This window comes from Gracilinanus agilis, chromosome 4 (genome assembly GCF_016433145.1).
Source record: "Gracilinanus agilis isolate LMUSP501 chromosome 4, AgileGrace, whole genome shotgun sequence".
In the NCBI taxonomy this organism is placed as follows: Eukaryota; Metazoa; Chordata; class Mammalia; order Didelphimorphia; family Didelphidae; genus Gracilinanus; species Gracilinanus agilis.
In genome coordinates, this window is record NC_058133.1 from 396,716,874 (window position 1) to 396,738,318 (window position 21,445).

General features: G+C 36.9%; 1 protein-coding gene across 1 annotated transcript in view; it reads left to right on the forward strand.

The window, feature by feature from the left end:
- ARFGEF3 (ARFGEF family member 3) overlaps positions 1 to 21,445 on the forward strand; it is a 215,742-nt gene that overhangs the window by 42,926 nt on the left and 151,371 nt on the right. The window contains exon 3 of the mRNA XM_044674613.1: positions 20,435 to 20,516. Coding sequence (XP_044530548.1) covers positions 20,435 to 20,516 — 82 coding nt within the window. The remainder of the gene's footprint in view (positions 1 to 20,434; positions 20,517 to 21,445) is intronic.

The window sequence follows — 21,445 nt, forward strand, 5'->3', positions numbered from 1 at the left end:
TCTTTCTTCCTTCCTTCCTTCCTTCCTTCCTTCCTTCCTTCCTTCCTTCCTTTCTTTCTTTCTCTCTTTCTTTCTCTCTTTCTTTCCTTCTTTCTTTCCTTCTTTCTATAAGGATCTGAGCTCAAATCCCAGCTCTGTGTTGCCTTGGGCAAGCCATTTCACATTTCAAGGTCTCTGTTTCCTTATGCAAAAAATGATAATATTAAAATAGTTGATCTGCATCTGTCAAAGACTTAGCTACTCTCTACCATACAAGGATCCAGGACAATTGTGAGGGACTTCTCACAAAGAATGCTCTCCACCTCCAGAGAAAGAACTGCTGGACTCATACAGATCAAAGCAGACTATTTTTCATATTAGTTTATTTATGGTTTTATTTTAGGGTTTGGGTTTTATAAGAGTATTCCTTTACAACAATGACCAATATGGAAGTATGCTTTGCATGATATAATTATATATAAAACTTAGATCAAATCATTTACCATTTCAGAGAGGGGGAAGGAAAGGGAAAGAAGGAGAAAATTTGGATCTTATAATTTCAGAAAATGTATGTTGAAAATTGCCATTGCATGAGAAAATAAGATATCTTTGAATAAAAAGTTACATAGTCAAGCAAAAACAAAAAACAGAATAGTTAATCTGTAAAAGGGATTTTTAACCTAGAGTTAAATGTGCTTGATTAAAAAAATTTTTTTTAACTATTTCAGAATAATTGGTTTTCTTCATGATCTCATGTATTTTAGTTGTGGATAGAGTACTGGAAAGAGCTTTACATATAGAGTGAAGAAAATGAGTTCAAATCCAGTCTCAGACATTTCCTGACTATATGACTAAGTACTGTAACGCCAGCTAAAGAATTCCAGCATCCTCCCCCATAGTGCCTATAATAAAAGAAAGGCAGCCTGTGATTATCACATAATGGATTTATGGATGTGATAGGCTTGAAGCTATTGACTTTATCTATATTTACCAGCTATCTGATTTATCATTCCCTAGGCTGCTGTTTCTTCATTTGAGAATGTTGTATTAGATGATTTCTAAGACTCTGTCCAGCTCTGTAATACTCCAAAATATTATCTATCATCAGTACATAGGGTCTTGGATATATAGCTCAGAGAACACCCTCATTTCCAGTTCTGAGAAGGGCGGCTAACAATATGGCACACTGTAGTTATTGCTGTTTGGTTGTTTCAACCATGTCTGACTTTATCACCTCATTTGGGGTTTTCTTGACAAAGACACTGGAATAACTTACCATTTTCTTCTCCAGCTCATTTTCAGATGGGAAAAGGGAGGCACAGAGGATTAAGGGACTTGCCCAAGGTTACATAGCAAGTGTAATACATAATACATGCTTAATAAATGTCTGTTGATTTATTTGATCCCTCAAGATCACAGAGTTCGTGTCAGAGCTGAGATTTGAACTTTGGTCCTATGAATTGAGTTTCACTGTAATTTCTATTATACCAGACTATTTTCCTTCATTTTTTCCCTTTTCTCTTTGTAAAGAGAGGTATGATTGAAACAACTAGTTACTAAGGCTACTAGGAACCTGATGTACTTTTCCCAGATGGGGAGTAGCTTCCAAGCTGTTTATTTATGAGAACCAATTTTATTTCTGTCCTCTATTATGTTAGCTGTTAGAATTGACTAGTTTTATTCAAGTATTTTGCCATTGTAATTAGGAATTTTTCATCCCAAAGAGGATAAACATAATGATGAATTAGAAAGAACCCTAGATTAAGTTGATACCCATAATTCCACCTTGAGTCACTCCTTAAACTAGCAAGTCATAATTTACCTTTGCCTCAGTTTTCTTACTTTTACTATTAGAAGGTTCTATTAAAAGATTTTTAAGGTGCCTCTCAGCTCCATTTGCTTTTAGGCATGTAGCTAGTGATTAATATTTGTAGATGAATAGACTGATAGGTTCTAAAGAGTTTTGTTTTTTTTCTCAGTGGTATGGGAAGCTGCTAGGGTAGACTTCCCCTCTAGTGATGAATTACTCTAACTCATCTGTAACTTAAATCCTCAAAGTTGCCTGGGGTACTGAGAAATTGAATGGTAATAGCTCATTATACCTAGAAGCTGGCTGTCCAAAGCGTGATCCTTGCCCAACTCTTTCTTACTCCTAGACCGGACCTCAAGCCACTATCCCTTTAGTCTAACAGAATTTTTAAAAACTATAATACTTTCCTTGTACAGTTAGAAATAAGTGGCTCTCTATAGATTTTACAGATAAGAAAACGGAGACAAAACAGGGACTTGCCCAGGGTCACAGAACTAGTGTGGCACATAATAAAAGCTTAATAAATGATGATCGATTCATTTGATTGCTTAAGATCACAAAGTCAATCTCAAAGATGGGATTTGAACTTGGATCCTATGACTAGAGGGTGGAAATATATGCAAACATAGTTACCCTAGACTTTTGATAAACTGACCATGTGCAAGACTATTTGAGAGAAGGAAAGAGATGGTTGTAGAAGGATGGGGTGAAAAAAATCACAGGCAGAGAAGGTTTCTATTAAGAAAAAAAGGAAATTAGATTAAGGAAAAGAGGGCAAAAAGGGAAATGAGAGAATCTAGTGTGTTCTGTTTTTAAAAGCCTTTGAAAAACAGAGTGGAGATTTTCACTGTATTCATAATGCAATGGGAAGTTGTTCTAGTTATTTGGGGGAAGGAGATGGCATTATTGATTGTTTTCAGAAGCAGCAGATTTGTTAATGCCAAAAAAGATCATTTGGAGAAATGTGGAGATGAAGGCAGGAGCTCATTGAGGAGGATAAAAGATCTGCAGTATTTCTGAAAAATGTAGAAGCAACATGATTTAGTAAATACAAGGCTGGACTTGGAGTCAGAAGACCTGAGTTTAAATCTTACTTTAGTCATTTACTAGCTACAGTAAGTATGTTATTCAGTAGCCACTGGTAAGTCATTAAAACTCTGTTATCTTTGTTTATTCATCTGTAAAATGGTCTTAATATGACATTAAAGAGATCTCAAAAAAAGAATAAATGAAATACAATATATTTTCTTCTGCAATCAGATTCTATTGGTCTTTTTCTAGAGGAGGATATTTCTCATTATGCTATGGGATTGTCTTAGATCACTGTATTGCAGAGAATAACTAGGTCATTCACAGTTTCAACTGGCATTTATAAAGTACCTACCGTAGTATACCAGGCACTGTGCCAAGCACTGGACATACAACAAAATCCACAAAAAAGCACCTCTTCTCAGGGAGTTCACAGTCTAATCAAAGAGACAAAATGCAAATGATTGTAAAAATAAGATTATATATATATTCATGTATATATAAAACAAATAAGATATACAAGGGCAAATTGGAGATAATCAACAGAGGGAAGACACTAACACTCAATGGAATCTGGAAAGACTTCTCATCAAAGAGAGATCTTAGCTGAAACATGAAGGAAACCAGGAGATAGAGATGAACTAAACCAATGATAGAGAAACAAAACTAACATGTTGAAAAAGACTCATGCTCCATGCAGTGTTCCACAGTCAAGTTCCCTATCTTTACAAAGACACAGGGAAAGAAGGGGAGATGTCTTCTTTGGGGCCAGACCTAGTTATTATCATTTTATAGCTTTTGGTGTGATTTGCTGCCGTTGTTTTTTTCCATTTACATTATTGAATCTGCTGTTTATCTGTTTTTCTAGTTTTGCTTATATTTTTAAATTAATTAAATTAATTTGTTCTTTTTTTTCAGTTATATGTAGAAATACATTTTCACAGTTGTTTTCAGGACATTTTAGGATTTAGATTTTCTCCTTCCCCAAGGTAGTAAATAGGACATTAATGTCTAAAAGCATCAATAAAGTGTGTACTTTTAAAAAATCATCTATCTTTCATATTATATATTATAATCTCTCCCTTTCATTTTACAGATAAGGAAACAGATTTAGAAAGATCACACAGGTAGTACACAGTAAAGTCAGAATTCAGATCTACTTTCTCTGGGGCTCAGAATGAGGTAGATTGTGTTAGCTTTGGCTGTGCATCTAGCACAAGCTGCATTTTTCTGAGACCCACTTGTAAAATGAGGATAATTCTTATATTACCTACCTCTTAGGATTGCCATGAAGAAAACACTTTTTGAATCTGAAAGTGAGCTATGATTATTATTAGAAAATTGGTATTCAGTGTTGGGCAGCTACATGGTGTAATGGTTAGAGTGCTGGACCTGGAGTCAGGAAGATCCATCTTCCTGAGTTCAAATTTGGCCTCAGATATTTCACTAGCTCTATGACCCTGGACAAGTCACTTAACCCTGTTGGCCTCAGTTCCTCATCTGTAAAATGTGCTGGAGAAATAGCAAACCACTCCAATATCTCTGCCAAGAAAACCCTAAATGGGGTTTTTGAAGAATTAAAGGCAATGAACAACAATTCTGTGTTATTATTATAATGCATAATATGATTATATTATAATATAATTATATTATGTGTTTTTATTCTTTTAGGTTTAAGCTAAGATCTCCCTTTTACAAGTCTTTCCAGATTGACCTTAGTGCTAGTGTTCTTTGCTCTGTTGAATACCTCTAATATTGTATATCATATTACATACGATATATTCATTATATTACATGTCATTATTGTTATAAGCATCCTATGCTGCTATTTCTTGTGCTACTCCCTATTGGGGAAGGGAGAGAATAAGCATTTTTTTTTTGGTTAATGCCAATTGCAACCTGTTTTTTTTTAATAGTACCAAATATTTAGAAAATTCATGGATTTGTGTAAACAAAAAGTACAGCCACAAAACAGTAAACAATTAAAGTGTAAAGAAACACCAAAGAAAGGGCACAACTTTGCCCCTTTTCAGGGGTGCAGTAGATGGCAATTCCAGTTCAGTACCTAGCTTAAAAAGTCACCTTTTAAAGTCTCCAATTCTTGATGTAGAACCATCTTCTGAACTCAAAGCTTGCGCTTTCACAAAAACAGTCCCTTTTTGAAGCTAAGTAAAGAAATGCCTGCAGGAAAGGTAGAATGTGCCTCATAAAAATAATTAATTATTTTATTTGATCTTCATAATAGCAACCCTGTGAGGTAGGTGCTGTTATTATCCTCATTTTACCATTGAGGAAACTGAAACAAATAGAGATTAAATGACTTGCCCAGCGTCATACAACTAGTAAGTACTTGTCTGAGGCCAGAATTGAACTCAGATCTCCCTGACCCCAGACCCAGAACTCTATTCATTCATTGTGAATCGTCGGTACCAATTGATTGTTTTCTCCTCTCTGACTTCAAGGACTATACTCAGAATTGGGGATAGAAAGGTAACGATGAAGGAGAAACATAATTGTCTCTCTCCAAGGCCAGCAATGGAGACTACCTGAGTTTTCTGTGGATGCTGGGTTTTGTGGACCATAAAGAGGAAAGGAGGTGAGGGTGAGATATGAGATAATGGAGGTTTTGATCCTCTTTGATCTATTCCCAAAGAATTCAACAAAGTTCCTTCAGAAAATCATACAAAGCCTTCGTTTTTCCTGCAGAGAGTCCTGGGATCCTGGTGCCAGTGTCCTTTCCAGAATTGACTTTCCTTCATCCTTAGAACAGCAATTGCAATTGTCTGGCATTCAGGCTGCTGGAATAACTATTTTTAGCCTGTTTCATATGGGTCTGGGCCAGACGAAGCAGTGGAGCTAAGATAGCCCAGGGTCCTTGGTGACTTCCACAAATACACATTTTCAGCTAACTTCCATATTAAAATGCCGCCCAGACACATAAATTGGGCATTAGTGAAATGCTGCATGCTGGGTCACACATACCCAGGGATTTGTCTATTAGGTGATTGGGTTACTCACTGAAGAGATGCTTTATCACAGGAGACCTGCTGAGAATAGCTGCCCAAGCCTTAGCTTTCTGCTTGCTCACAGCCATTAGACTCTGACATTCACTTGGTGCTGAATAGTGACATTAGAACAAGAATGGATGTGGCCTGGTTGGATGGGACCAGAGAGAACTGCCCCTAAGTGCAGAGCTAAGGCAAGGGATGGTTATGGCAGTTGTCCTCTGGCCATTACAACAAGTAGACATGACAAGCAATGGATGATTGTAAGACAGAAGAAAGTAAGGCAGGAGGACTTGTCAACATTCCATCTCTTGTCTGGATAAAATCATGGTTTAACTCTAAGTGATGGAAAAATAGTAAATGATTTAATATGGCATTATAGTATTTTTTCATTTTAAAAAATGATGGGCTGCCCTGTATCTTGAAATCTCTTTGGCTATGTTTAGGTAGGTCTCATTGTGATGATTATCTTTTTCTTTCTCTTGTTATGATTAGTTTGCTTTGCAGAAAGGTGGCCAGATGTTTTCAAATGATTTTTATCTTGTGTGTCTTTTATGTAGGGTTTCTCTTAATTTCTGTTGATGTGCAAGTATGCATTTTCCATTACTCCAAAGAGCATTCTTTCCCCTCCATATGGCAAAGCTGAAATGGAAGATTTGGGTTATTTCTTTACTTCTTCATTTGACTTTCTTTTAAAATGAATTTAAAAACATCTCCAAATTTTAGATAATGTCCAAGGACAGACAGACATAGCTAAGATCTAAGTGCATCCTAAGCCTTTCAAATGGCAAGCATCATCACAATGAATATATGAGGAGAGATAATCTGAAGGAGAGAAGAGTATGCGTAGGCATACTAAAAGAGATGAGGTTTCAGGGTTGTTATTTTTTTTTAACCCTTACCTTCTGCCTTATAACCAATACTTTGTATTGGTTCCAAGGCAAAAGAGTAGTAAGGGCTAGGAATTGGAGATAAAGTGACTTGCCCAGGGTCGCACAGCTAAGAGGTATCTGAGGCCAGATTTGAACTCAGGACTTCCCATCTCTAGGCATGGCTCTCAATCCACTGAGCCCTCTAAATGCCCCCTTAGTTACAGTTTAAATAGGTTTGGTTTTTCTTTTGAAAGCTTTTCTTCACAATTACGCTGCAAAATTTACTGTTGATTGTGTATTAGAAGGAACACTGGGACATGAATCAAATGGCTTGGATTCAAGTTTTGGGAGGCAAATTTTGGCTAGACCTGGAATCTAGAACAACCAAGTTTAAAACCAGCCTCTGGCACTTACTGTGTGAGTTGGGCAAGACACTTAACCTGTTTGCTTCAGTTTCCTCAGCTGTAAAAGTGAGAACAATAAAAGTACCTATCTCCCAGGGTTATTATAAGGGTCAAATGAGACAAGATTTGTAAAGCACTTAGCACAGTGCTGTGTACAAGTGCTTATTTCCTTTCCATTATTCAAAAAGAATTCTTGAACACCTTCCATTTGCCAGGTACTTGGAATTCAGAAATAAATATAATTCCTTTCCTCAAGGAGTTTATATTCTAGGGGAGCAAGGGATGCTGTGTATGTGAAGTAATGTGTGTACACATTAAGTCTACATAATAGAGGGAGAGAAAGGGAAAAATTCTTGTATTTCTGAAGCAAAATTGTCCCCTGAATATTAATATTGCCTACGGAACTGCCTCTTAGAGGACATGGGTTCATATCCTGGTTTTGTTGCTTGTTTGCAAATCACTTCTACATCTGTAAAGTGCAGGAATTGTCTTACCCTGGATTATCACTGCTTCTAGATCTAAAATCCCAGTAAAAAAGAATTTCTAAAACTATTTCTTTTTTTTTGAGTCACAATGAATTGATTGTTTTGAACCTCTTCCACTCAATTCTATAAGATACCATCTATAGTATCTACGATGATAGGAAATGGATTAGTGATAATGATTCAGATGTGCCTTCTAAGAGAGGCCTAATGTTTAATTTGTTTGACTATACATAATTGTTGCAAGGGAAGACTTCTAAGGAGATGGTTGTTGGGTGAGAATATAGTGCTAGACATAAAAACAAAAAAGCATCAAGAAAAAAACTTCTAAATGATTCGTAGGAGAAAAGTACAAGAGAGATATAATTAGGTTCCCCTACATGCCTAGAAAATTAAAAAGAAGTACAGTATAAATAAACAATTTCAACAAGGAGAGCATTGTACTTAAATACAAGAATGATGTGTGATGATCAATCGTGAATGACAATCATTATCAAGGCAAGGATTCAGAACAGCTCCATGAGACTATGACAAAAAAAGCATATCCATCACATAGAAGGAACAGACAGAGTCCAAAAGCAAATTGAAACATACCATTCTTTATTTATTTCTTCCTTGAGCTTTTCCCTAGCATGGGCAATGTATGTCTTCTTTCCCAACTTGATGAACATGTAAATATGTATTGTATGATAATATGTGTACTACCTATATCATATTGCCTGCTTTTGGGGGGAGGAATGAGGAATGGGAAGGAGAGAGATAGCATGGATTGCAAAATGTCAGAAAGCAAACATTTAAAAAATTATATTGACACGTCAAAAAACAAATAAATCAATTTTGTTGCCACATTATTAAATTTCATATATGTATAAATTTCTTTTAAATTCTAGTTGTAACATAGTTTGCTTTAAAAAAAATAAAGCCCTCTCTTCTTTGTATCTTGAAATGGCTGTGTTTGTGGATAATTAAGCTCACAATAAAAAGAGAAATTTTTAAAGTATAGAGATTTACCACATACAAATAAATACACAAACATGCATGCACACACACATAACCTACAACCTGACAGAAGAAATGAGTAACCATCAAGAGTGGGAAAACAAAGTGGATGAAAAACCTACACTGTCCAGTTTATTACATGAAAAAGTAATGGACATGAAAAGAGTAAATGACCAATTTGTTGAGTTAGTTTCTTACTTGTTTCTTAAACAGGTCCTACAAATGATCAATAAGCTATGCCCAGAATTTATTAGGAGGAACATATTGGAATCTATCACATTTGGGAAATCGTAAACTTCTTCAATGATCTTCCTAAACTCTTTCCTTGCACAAATATCTTTATTTTTATTTTTATCATTATTTCTTGACAAATTTTGTTTTGGCACAAACCCTAACAAACTCACAATTATGTCCTTGATGATGTCCAGCTTCCCCAAACAGTCAAACAGAAGAGAAAGATCATGATAGATAGTAAATGCAACCTTGTGTTTTAGTAGCTTTACTGCCTATTAAAAGAAGATTGCTCCTTTTTTTAAGCACTAGAATTTCTAACCATAATTTCTGAGTAACTCACAGGACACAGAGATAACAGATGGACAAGTGCATGCATCCCACTGTTATTTTGAAAATCTTAAATGCAGATTCTCTTTGGAGAAACATGGCCAAAAGCTACATGAGCTAGGAAGGCATGTGATTTGCACTGATGGAAGGGATACCTATACTAGTGCTATCTAAGATCCAGTGAATTAAGGTAATAATTTCACAAAGCAGCAGACAGTAGTTTGCAGGAGGTCTGTATGTAAATTCTGAGTACCAGAGTTTTGCTGTAGGGTGGTTGGAAAGATACAGGGATCATTAGGATTCTCTAGGGTGTCTGCCCCATAGGAGGCAGCCTACCAACATGAGGAAGAGAATAGAAGCTCATAGTCAATAGAGGATTCTGCATCCCCTCTGGTATAAGGAAAGGAAATAAGTATTTTTGTAGTATCTATTTTGTGCCTACAGTGTGCTAAGGGCTTTTTTTTCCTTTTTTTTTTTTTTTTAACAAATGTTATTTGATCCTCACAACACTCCTTTGGAAGTAAGTGCTAATATTAATCCCATTTTAAAATTGAGGAAATTGAAGCAAACAGTCATTAAATGAGCTGCCCAGGGTCACATGGCTAGTATCTGAAGCTGTATTTGAACTCAGATCTTCCTGACTATAGACCCATAATTTTATCCACTGTCTTAGTGGGGAAGGGACTTCAAGGTCCAATCAGGAGAAAACGGGAGGGAGACATTGTCAGAACGATTGGGAGTGAGCTCCGGGGAGAGGAAAAAGGTGCTCAAACAATCTTGGGTTGGTGCCAGCTTCACTTGGAGAAGGTTCCCTGGTGGAAAGAAGGGCAAATGAAAAAAAAAAGCAGTGAAGAAAGTCATCTTGTGCCCTTTTCCTGTACTCGTCTCTTCTCTAGATTAAACATGCCCAGTTCTTTCAACCAGTCTTCCTATGGCATCAACTTGATGATCTTCACCATTTTCAATGTCACCCTCAAGATTCTTTCCAACTTATTAGTGCAGTACACAGGAAAGAATTCAGATGCTCCAGATGTGATGTGACTAGAACAGGGTACAACAAAACTGCACTTCCTTGTTCCTGGAAGCCTCTTTGAATGTAGTCAGTCCAATTTGCCAAAGGGTTTTTCTTTGCATTAGGGTCCCCTATCATCATTTTGTCTCTTTTTCAGCTTGTAGCCCACTAAAACCTTCAGATCTTTTTCAGACAAACTGTTGCTTTACCATTCTTTCCCCATTTTGTTCTTGTAAAGCCAATTATTTTAACCTGGGCACAAAACTTGATTTATCCCTAATAAAAATGTTCATCTTATTAGATCCATCCCATTGTACTAGTCTGTAAAGATCTTTTGGGTTCATTTGTTAATAGTATGACCATATCATCCTAAGTCAGATAATCCTTATGAGCCCCAGTCAACAAGCATTTATTAAGCCCTTACTGTGTTCTTGTCTCTGCTAAGCACTGGGAATACCTATAAGCACAAGCAAAAAGAAAAAAAAATCCATTAGAAACCTGCATTTTAATGGGGAAAGACATAAAATGAGTAAAAGAGAGATGATAAAGGTGGAGGGCAGGGGAAGGAAGGAACCTGGGTGGAGAGTAGAGAAGTCAGAAGATTCAGGAGCAGAAGCAAGAGTCAAGTGAAGGAATGAATGAGCCTGGGGCTGGCCTGAATTCTTCCTCAAAATGGAAATGAGAAAGAACTTACTAAAAGGAGGGCAAAGCTTCAGGGCCTCAGTTTTCTCGTTTGTCAAATGAAAACAATTGTTTGTCAGAGCTAGGACCCTCAAGTCACGTGTGTGTGTGTTTGTGTGTTAGAATGAGCTATTATTATTATTAGCAATCTGAAAAAATGTGAAAAGACCTTAAGAGTTATTGAGTCTAGACTTTCCCCTGGTATTTTGTGAAGCAGGAAGTAATTGATCATTTAGGGGAATAAAGTTGAATGGAAAGTTTTATTAGAAATTCCCTTCCACTCCCTTTACTGAAACACCATCACTAATAAATGAATACTAGACAACTTTCTTTTTTTTTTTCATTGTCATTTCCCCTTTGCCTACTTGTCTTCCCAGTTTAATAAAGCTGGGCTGCCAACCATAGCAATGTAGTTAAAGGAAATAGGCTTACTCTCCTTGATATTATTTGCTACTGGATCATGAAGTTAAAATGCTTGCTTTCTGGCTCTGCAGCAGTCCTAATTATTTCTCAGTATAAAACAAAACAAAACAATGTCATTGTGTGGGAATAAGATGCAGAGAGTTTCTGCCTTCATTGATTCAGGCAGGGAAGAATCTTGTAAATTGCTTTTGCATGAAAATTAAGAGTGATTATTAGAGAATTTCAATTTTGGAAGTGCCCTTTCCCTATGTGTCAGCATCAATAAATTATTCTGTACGTGCTCTAATGAAGAGGAAGTACATGCGTCATATACCATCTTCATTAGAAATGTCTTTATTAGATTAAATTAATGTCATTATACTTGACTCATTAAAGTCTTTTCTTTTTGAATAAAGCAGCAGACTTTTATAATCTTCTGCATTCATCTACAGATTTTAAATCTGACCTCCATAATTGATCCAGGTTGATTTCTAGTTGCATCTCTTCCCTTCTTTGTGTCAGGATTCTTGGGTCATAACCCATTTGGTGTATGGAGAGAGATGAGTTCAGGAATAGGATACAAATTACCATGGTGATGAGAAGGAGTCTACCCCATTCCAGATAGTAAGACTGCTTCCTCTATGCACCTAACCCAAGATCTCACTGAGAGCTGCTCCAACTAGATGGACAACATAGCCTTTTGCTGGATGGTGTTAGCAAAGACTCCTGGATGAACATATTATTAGCCTTAATTTAAACCCTTAAGAACTAAAAGTTTCTCCTTAAGGATAGGATCATGTGGTACCATAGACATAATGCATCCTACTCTATAACCATACTCTTTCACCAGCAAGCCCAAATATCCACTTGCTGGTAGTCCCTTCAGGGTTTTCAACACCCCCATTTCTTTTTTCTTTTTTTAAAATTTCTTTATTTATTTTTTAAGAATTTAAGTTTAATTAAGAATCATGTTCTTCCCCTCCCCTCCTCCCAACCCCCTTCCTGTAGCCAATGAACAATTCCACTGCGTTTTATGTGTATCATTGATCAAGACCTATTTCCATATTATTAATATTTGCAATAGAGTGATTGTTTAGAGTCTATGTCCCCAATCATATCCCCATCAACCCATGTGATCAAGCAGTTGTTTTTCTACTGTGTTTCTACTTCCACAGTTCTTTCTTTGGATAAGGATAACATTCTTTCTCATAAGTCCCTCAGAATTGTCCTGGATCATTGCATTGCTGCTAGTAGAGAAGTCCATTACATTCAATTGTGCCCCAGTGTATCCGTCTCTGTGTATAATGTGCTCCTGGTTCTACTCCTATCATTCTGCATCAATTCCTGGAGGTCGTTCCAGTTCACATGGAATTCCTCCAGTTCATTATTACTTAGAGCACAATAGTATTCCATCACCAACAGATACCACAATTTGTTCAGCCATTTCTCAATTGAAGGACATCCCCTCATTTTTCCAATTTTTTGCCACCACAAAAAGTGCGCCTATCAATATTTTTGTACAAGTCTTTTTCCTTTTGATCTCTTTGGGGTATAAGTCAGTCACCACCATTTCTTAACATTGATTCTTACTTCTAGTGACTGGCACAGACTAAGTACTTAACAAAAGATTGCTGATTGATTAATTACCTCCCAAAACATCTTAAAGTGCTTCTTTGGATTTACAAAGAATGCCTTTATTATTACTACTGTTTGGATATTTGGATGGAGCTACAATCTCATCTCAGCATCCCATATGCTATAAAATCCTTCCCATAAATCTTCTGTAGAAGACCCATCCAAGGCTTGGAATTCTTTTCTTTGAGTCTCTTGATATGCTAAGGATGTCATGATAGCATGTGACTCACACATAACATCATTCTTGCTACATGACAAGTTACCTCATTTTCTACTCATATCTAATTCTTGATGATGTCTTTTATGCTACTTATTAAACCAAGTCATCTTTTATAGTGTGATCTCATCTTCTCTTGACTTTTCCAGGAAATTGTCCCACAGTCATCCCCACTTTCTCACATCTCTACTCTCACTATCTACTAGATGACTCCCTGTTGACTACAAACATGCCCATGTCTCTCTCCTCTTAACTGTTGTCCTATATCTCTCCTCTTCTTAAAAATGCTGTCTATGCTAAGCACATTCAATTCCTTTCCTCTTACTCTTAACTCTCTGCAATCTGGCTTCTGACTTCATCATTCAACTCTAACATCTCCCTCCAAAATTACCAATGATCCCCTAATCACCAGATCTGATGATCTTTTCTCATCCTTCTTTGACCTGTCTGCAATCACTAACTGATCACAACTTCCTCCTTGTATATTCTTTTATCTACAAGTATTTGCTTTTCTCTCCTATTTTCCTTTAACCTGCCTGACTGTTCTCATTCTCTTCTGCTGGGTCTTTATCTCATTAACACATACTAGCCAAGGCATTGTCTTCAGCCCTTTTCTCTTCTCTTTAGGTACTATCTCACTTGGTAAACTCTCATGGGTTAAATGATCATATCTGTATAGACACTTGTAAGATCTATATATCCAGCTCTAGTCTCTGTCATGAGCTACAGCCTCATATCACCAACAATCTTTTGGACATCTTGAATTGTATGTCTTGCAGGCTTCTCAAACTCAACATATTCAAAACAAAGTTCATAATCTTGCCCCCATCCGAAACTCTCCCTTCCTTCTTCTAAACTTTCTTATTATTGTTGAGAAAAGGGCACCATCATTCTCCTAGTCCCCTGGATTTCTAGCCTTAGTGTCATCCATGACTTTGCAATTGGAATCATTTTACATATTCATTCTCTTATCAAATCTTTCCATTTCTACACATCTATAACTCTTATTTATGTCCCTTCTCTACACTCACAAAGCCACCACCTCAGTATAAACCTTCATCAATTCTCACTTAGACCATTGTAATAATCCTCTAGTTGTCACCCTGCTTCAAGGCTCTCCTATCCCCACTTTCATTCTGCCTTCACTAGTAATTTTCCTAAAGTGAAGATCTGACCATATCAACTCCTCTCCTCCCTAATCAATAAGTTTCAATGACTTTCTATTACCTCCAGGATAAAACATGAAGTCTTTTTTGCCATTTAAAGCCCCTCACAACTGAACCTCTTCTAACCTTTCCAGGCTTCCTATACTTTTCTCTCCTGCATATACTCTTTGATTCAATTTCTCATATACTATATACTCCTATTCCCTATTCTATACCTTTTCACTAGCTGTCCCTCTTGTCTGGAATGCTCAATCACTCCCTTCACCTCTTAGTTTTTCTGAGTCCCTTAAAGATAAAATTCAGATGTTGCCCTCCACCTTTCCTATTCTCTCCCCCACCCCACCCTAGTACTTCACTAACAAACTATCTTCCATCTACTCTGTACATGTCTTGTATATAAATTTACGTGGCTCACCCATTATAATATGAGGGCAGGGGCTATATTTCTACCTCTCTTTGTCCTAGAACAACACCTGACACATGCACATGAACATGAACATATAATAATTGTTTGTGGACTGATTGGGAAAGCCTACTGTAAAGCTGTTATGTATCTTTGCCTTACCCTTTGGGTTACATGGCATTCTAATTTGTGTTTGAATCCCAACTCTGACAAAATTTTCTGTGTTGGAAAGGATCTTGCTTACCATGGAGAGTCTAGATCAACTCAAATCCCTACAAAAGAATTTCCATTAAAACATGCCTGACAGGGCAGCTGGGTAGCTCAGTGGATTGAGAGCCAGGCCTAGAGACAGGAGGTCCTAGGTTCAAATCCGGCCTCAGACACTTCCCAGCTGTGTGACCCTGGGCAAGTCACTTGACCCCCATTGCCTACCCTTACCAATCTTCCACCTATAAGTCAATACACAGAAGTTAAGGGTTTAAAATTAAAAAAAAAACATGCCTGACAAATGATTATCTGTCCTAGCCTAGAAAGCAGTGAGGAGGAACCCACTTCTTGGGGCATTCAGGAAGTCCATTCTCCTTCTGGGCAACTTCTTTCCAATGTTCTCAGATTAGTCATCTGGAGCCAAACAGTATCAGAACCAGCTGAATTTCTCTTCCTCATGACAGTCCTTCAGATATTTGAAGGTGGTTTGTCATGTTTATTGTTGATACCTCATGCTAGAAATGACCTTTAAGGTCATCTAGTAATAAAACACCTTCATTTTGCAAGTAAAGAAACAGAAGCCCAGAGAAATTCAATGATTTGTCCAAGGTTACTGAAGTGTTAAGTGGCACAACCAGGATACAAACTCATATCCTGATTGTGAATAATCTACTATACTATCTCTCCTCCTTTCTCCCCTAAATCTCTACACAACCATTTACTCATATTTGTGAACAAGCCAACTAGCGGGAAGAATTTTGTTATGTAGTCATGTAATGGATTTTTTGGTGCCAACCTCACTGGCCTGTGAGAGTTCTGAATTTTATTCATTTGCATCCTGACCATACTAGTTGTCCTGTCAAAGGAGAATTGGAAAGCGAAGCGGTTAACAGAGGATCGTGAGACCTCTTCCAGAGAAGGACCACATCACTTACTAGAAGAAATGAGAGATACTGAGCTAATTCTTTCCTTTGCCCCAGTCAAGGATCTACAGGGCTTGACAGGAGTTGGGATAATGGGTCACACATCTTCCTGCATTAGCGACATTTCCAATGTGGGGAGAAGGAAACTGAGTTTAGACAAGGATCAAACGAGGTCTTATACCATTCATAGAGAGCCAGAAAATGAGATAACTGAAAAAATAATGGGTACCAGGTAAATCAGTGCCTGGAATTACAGACTGAAAGAGTCAGGAGATAAGAATTCAACCATAAGCATATATATGACCACGAAGGATACCTAGGATGACTAAGGATTTTGTCTGACAGTTTATGGATCAGGTTTTGCTTTGAAAGGCTGTGTCTCACTCTTGTTCTTTTGATTCTTATAATCTGGGCTTGCCTGGGCTGAGCATTGGTATAGATTTTCATATCTGCTGAGCTAATTAACCAAGTGTACAGGGTCATTTAGTCTAGAAGATCCTTGCCTGACTCTTTATATGCATTTTATCAGCACATGTGTAGATATATTTTTATAAAAGTATAGATGTTTAGATGTCTAATACTTTTGATAGCATTCATGCACTTGGAAAAGCATCTCTCCTCTTATTCCTGCCCTTCACATCCTCTGTTGTTTTTTTCTATCCTTGGTATTGCCAGTGACAGCAACAGACCTCTCCTACATATGCTCAGTGAACAGAATTGGAATTCTCTGCAGATCACATTCTGAGTGGCCACACATCTGGAGTTGCTTTTGTAACCACAATGAGGTGATGATGAAGATAGCATTGATGAGATTTGCCATAGTAACAGAAAATAATCTGATGTTGTCATTGATGCCAAAGGATGTGTGGAAAGAGAAACCACGATGAGGATTCATTTTCCTGTAAGCCAGTTATTAGACAACGAGGGTTGGTTTGACTGGTGGTGAAATGGGGAGTGATGTTCTTTGTAATTGAATCTGTTTTCGTGCCATATCTCAAGCCTCTCTCATTCTTTGTCTGTGGCTGATGATGCTGGAAGGATATTCAGAGATGCAGGTTAGCTGACAATGTGGTGGATGACTAAATGCTCAAGTCTCTGAGCCAATTTCTCTATACTAGAGTGATTGTTAATTTTCTGATTCATTGGGCTATCTACACAGATGGTTTCTTAGGGTTTCTGAAGGTGAAATACTGTGATCTCTCTTCTCACCCTTAGCTGAGAACAGAGTTAATTTAAAGAGGCGAAGGCTTCTATTGATTAACATATTGAAGTACACTCTGTATTGAAGTACACTCTGAGAAAGGGAAATGAGATTTTTCCACTGCCCAAGTAAAAATCATAGATTTTATTCTTATTATCACCATTCCAGCAACCTATTGCTATCTCTCTCTCTCTCTCTCTCTCTCTCTCTCTCTCTCTCTATCTATCTATCTATCTATCTATCTATCTATCTATCTATCTATATGCATATGAGTATCAATAGCTTTGTAGCAGGAACTATTTTTTGTTTCATTTGGTTTTTGTGTCCCTGTTACTTATGATATTTATTTTTTTCATTCAACAGGCATCTCTCTCTTTTTTTTTTTAACATTTAACAAACAGGCATCTCTTAAGCATCTGTTAAGGTCCAGGCACTGTGTAGGAACTGGGAATACAAAGACAAAAATGAAAATAATTTCTGCTTTCAAGAAGCTAAAATGTTGTTGAGGTGTTAGAGAGGTAGAATGTGTTTATAAATAAATTAATATAAAATATACACAAAATAATGTGGACTTGAAGAAGGGCACTAGTGCCTGGGGAGGAGGGGTTGAATGGAAGAGGAGAGGATGTTTTTTTAAGCTTCAGGTAGGAATTAACATGAGTTGAACCTTGGAGGAGGCTTGAGGATTCTATGGCAAAGAAGTGTATTCCAGGCATGCAAGGCTGGTGGTACAAAAGGCATTAAGACAGGGAATGGGTTGTGGTGTTTGAGCAGTAGCCAGCAGGCCTGTTAGGCTAGAATGTGGCATTTGTAAATATGCAGTTAAACTTAGAAAGGTAGACTGAAGCTGGCTTAGAAAGGGATTTAGTAACCAAACAGGATTTTGGAAGAATGTTGAAGTTTATAGGATCAATGAAGCAAAACACTCACTTTTGAGTCATGATCAGATTAAGGCTACATCCATGGTATAAGTCTTGGAGGTTGAGGAAGTTGATGAACTGGAAGGCCATGTTTTGTTTGATTTTGTTTTTAAATCCTCACCTTCTGTCTTAGAATCAATACTATGTATGGGTTCCAAGGCAGAAGAGCAGTAAGGGCTAGGCAATGGGGGTCAAGTGACTTGCCCAGAGTCACACAGCTAGGAAGTGTCTGAGGCCAGATTTGAACCTGGGACCTCCTGTCTCTAGGCCTGGCTCTCATTCCACTGAGCTATAGCAATGTTGTTTGATAGCAAATCAGTGTGTATATTGGTGGAAGTGCTGTGGCAAAAATCAGGAGCTGGTTATTAAACTTGCGTGTAGGTGCAATAAATGTCTATTAGATTGGATCAAATTGAATTTGTAGTATAAAAACTGTTCATACATATAGTATCTCCTGGGAGCCTCTTGAAAACCTAATGAGATTAGAAAAGTAAATATTATTTGTCCCATTTCACAGACAAACTTCTCTGGACCTGAGTTTTCTTATGTGACTTGCCCAATCATAAGGATATGGTAAAATGAGGACAGAAATAGATGCTATATCTTAGATTACTGCTCTTTTCATTTGTGTGTGTGTGTGTGTGTGTGTGTGTGTGTGTGTGTGTGTGTGTGTGTGTCTTTGGATCCCCAGTTCCCAGCAAATACTAGATACTTGAATGCTTGCTAATTGATTGCTCTCCAATATTTGTAGACTAGTTTATTTTGCTTTATATGCCTAAAGACCAGGTATTATGTATATATAGTTTACAGGAACCTGGATTTAGAGATAGAAGAAATGTTCAGGGATCACTACATCTAATACTTCCATTTTACAAAATAAAAAACCAAGGCCCAGAGAGAGCAAGTGACTTGGCCGAAGTCCATAAATAGGAAAGCCAGGATCTAATGATTTTCACAATATTGTACTTTTGTATAAGATCTAATTTAGATAAGGCATGATGATGAAGTAACTCTTTAATCTAAAATAGCACTTTATTTTGTACTCATCTAATATTCTTGTCATATAATGTTCTGTTATTATTTAATCATATTGCATGTTATTATATATTATTGTATATTATAATTACTTATGTATTTATTTTATTCCCCCACTATACAGTAATCTACCTGAAGGGAGAAACTAGGTCAACATAGGTAAATTTTGTATGGATTTCCTTTACCAGCTGCATTCAGTCCAATACTTTATACACATTACTGCCCTGTATCTTTATATAAAGTGAATATTACATGCTATATCCTGATAAAGCATAGAAGAGTATCCATGTAATGAATACAGAATTATATTTAGTAGAAAGAATGATAAATAAATTTCTAGGAATATTAGCTCTATCCATACTTCCTCTTTGCATAATTTTTATATATATAATGTATATATATACATATATAATGGGAAGTGGGACAGCTAGGTGGTACAGTAGGTAGAGTACCTTGCCTAGAGTCAGAAGACTTGAGTTCAAATCTGGCCTCAGACACTTACCAGCTGTGTGACCATGGGCAAGTCACTTAAACCTGTTTGCCTCAGTTTCCTTGGCTGGAGAAGGAAATGACAAACTACTCCAATATCTTTGACAAGAAACCAAATGGAGTCATGAAGAGTCAGACATGACTGAAAAGGCTGAACAACAAATTTTAGAGGAAAACTGGCAGTGATAGTGGTTTTTCTTTTAGCATGTCTTTAAAAATAAAGCTTGAAAAATGTTCATTAAATGGCTCTTGCCCTCAAGAAGATTGTAATTTAATGAGAGAGAAGATGTACACAAATAATGTCAATGCAAGGCCACTTGTAATAAGAACCATTCAGTGATGCTTTTGGAATTTGAAAGGAAAGAATATTTCTAACTGAGGTGATCAGTGAAAGAATGAAGAAGAACGTGACATTTGTTCTAAGTATTAAAGAATGGATAGCAGTTCAATAAACAAATTAAAGGAAAATGGGGGATTTCAAAAAGAAAGGATGCCATCAGCAAAGGTGTAGAACTGGGAAATAGAAAGCTAGGTTTTTATAGCAGAAAGTAATGCTGCTATTGTTAGATGTAACATGATTTAGCTCACTGGAAGAGTAAATGAGAAATATTGTGTTCTAATTTCAAGACAAGGCAAGTAGTGTATGAGTTCTCATTTCTGCCCAGTTTGTTGATGTTGTGGTTACAAATAACCAATTCTAGTTACCAGTTATTTATTTTTTTTATTGTTACCTTTACAAGAAAGCAGACCAAAAAGTATGACTTGCCAAATAATCTGAGCTTATTTTCCCTTGCTTCCTTGCTTCCTTCCTTCTTTGCTTCCTTGCTTCCTTCCTTCTTTGCTCCCTTCCTTCCTTCNTTGCCAAATAATCTGAGCTTATTTTCCCTTGCTTCCTTGCTTCCTTCCTTCTTTGCTTCCTTGCTTCCTTCCTTCCTTCCTTCCTTCCTTCCTTCCTTCCTTCCTTCCTTCCTTCCTTCTTCATTTTTTTGGTATCTTTTTCAGGGAGAAGTGCCTACTTCCTCTCCAACTTGCTTTGGAATCCAAGAACATGAAATTGGCCCAGTATGCTCTAGCAGGGATGCAGGTATGACTCCCCTTGAATAGAAGGTGATTTAGTGAAGTGTCAAGTCTCATTTTGCATTTGCAATCCAGCCAAGGTGAATTTGATTCTCTGTGTTAGAAAATCAATCCTTGAAACTTTGCTAATAATAAATTAGACCTTGGGAAAACAAAGGTCTAATTTAAAGTCTTCCTGTTTCAGTCAGAATTTCTCCAACTTTGCTGTTTTTCTTCTTATATCAGTTAAAGGACTATCACTAACTGTCTGAAACTCAATTAGCACGCAAGTCGAATCTTTTCTTTGGCACTCTCCTTTTTAGAAGGTAGAGGAAAAAAGATAAAAGAATGAGCTAAGGACCCCAGGGATTCATTTTTTAAAACAACGTGTAAAATATGCCCTTAGGATTGGTATAAATTTGGAATCATTCCCATCAATATCCTCATCACTCTACAATGAAAATTGATATTCAAAATAATTATGTGGATGATAACCCCAAAGCAGTTCAGTCCTTCCTTGAAAGTTAGATTCGATTAGGCTTCCTTTTCTATCTTTGCTAAGGTAGAAAAGTAGGCCAGTGTTTATTGTTTCATTTTCCTAGTAGAATGTAAGTTTCTTGAGAACAAGGATTGTTTCAACTTCTTTGTAGGCCTAGACCCTAGCACAATATCTTTCATACAGTAGCTGCTTAATAAATGCTTGATTGATTCTCCCAATCTTAATTGCCTATTTTGTGCAAAGCACTATACTAGGCACTGAGAATCATACTAAATTTAGAGTCTCTGACTACATGGAACTTAATATACATATATTCATATTAATAGTCTTTTAAAATTTTAAGTTCTAAATTTTCCCCCTCCCTTCACTCCTTCCCACCTATTGAGAAAGCAAGCAAAATAACATCAGTTATTCGTGTGAAATCATGCAGAATGTATTTCCACATTAGCCATGTCACA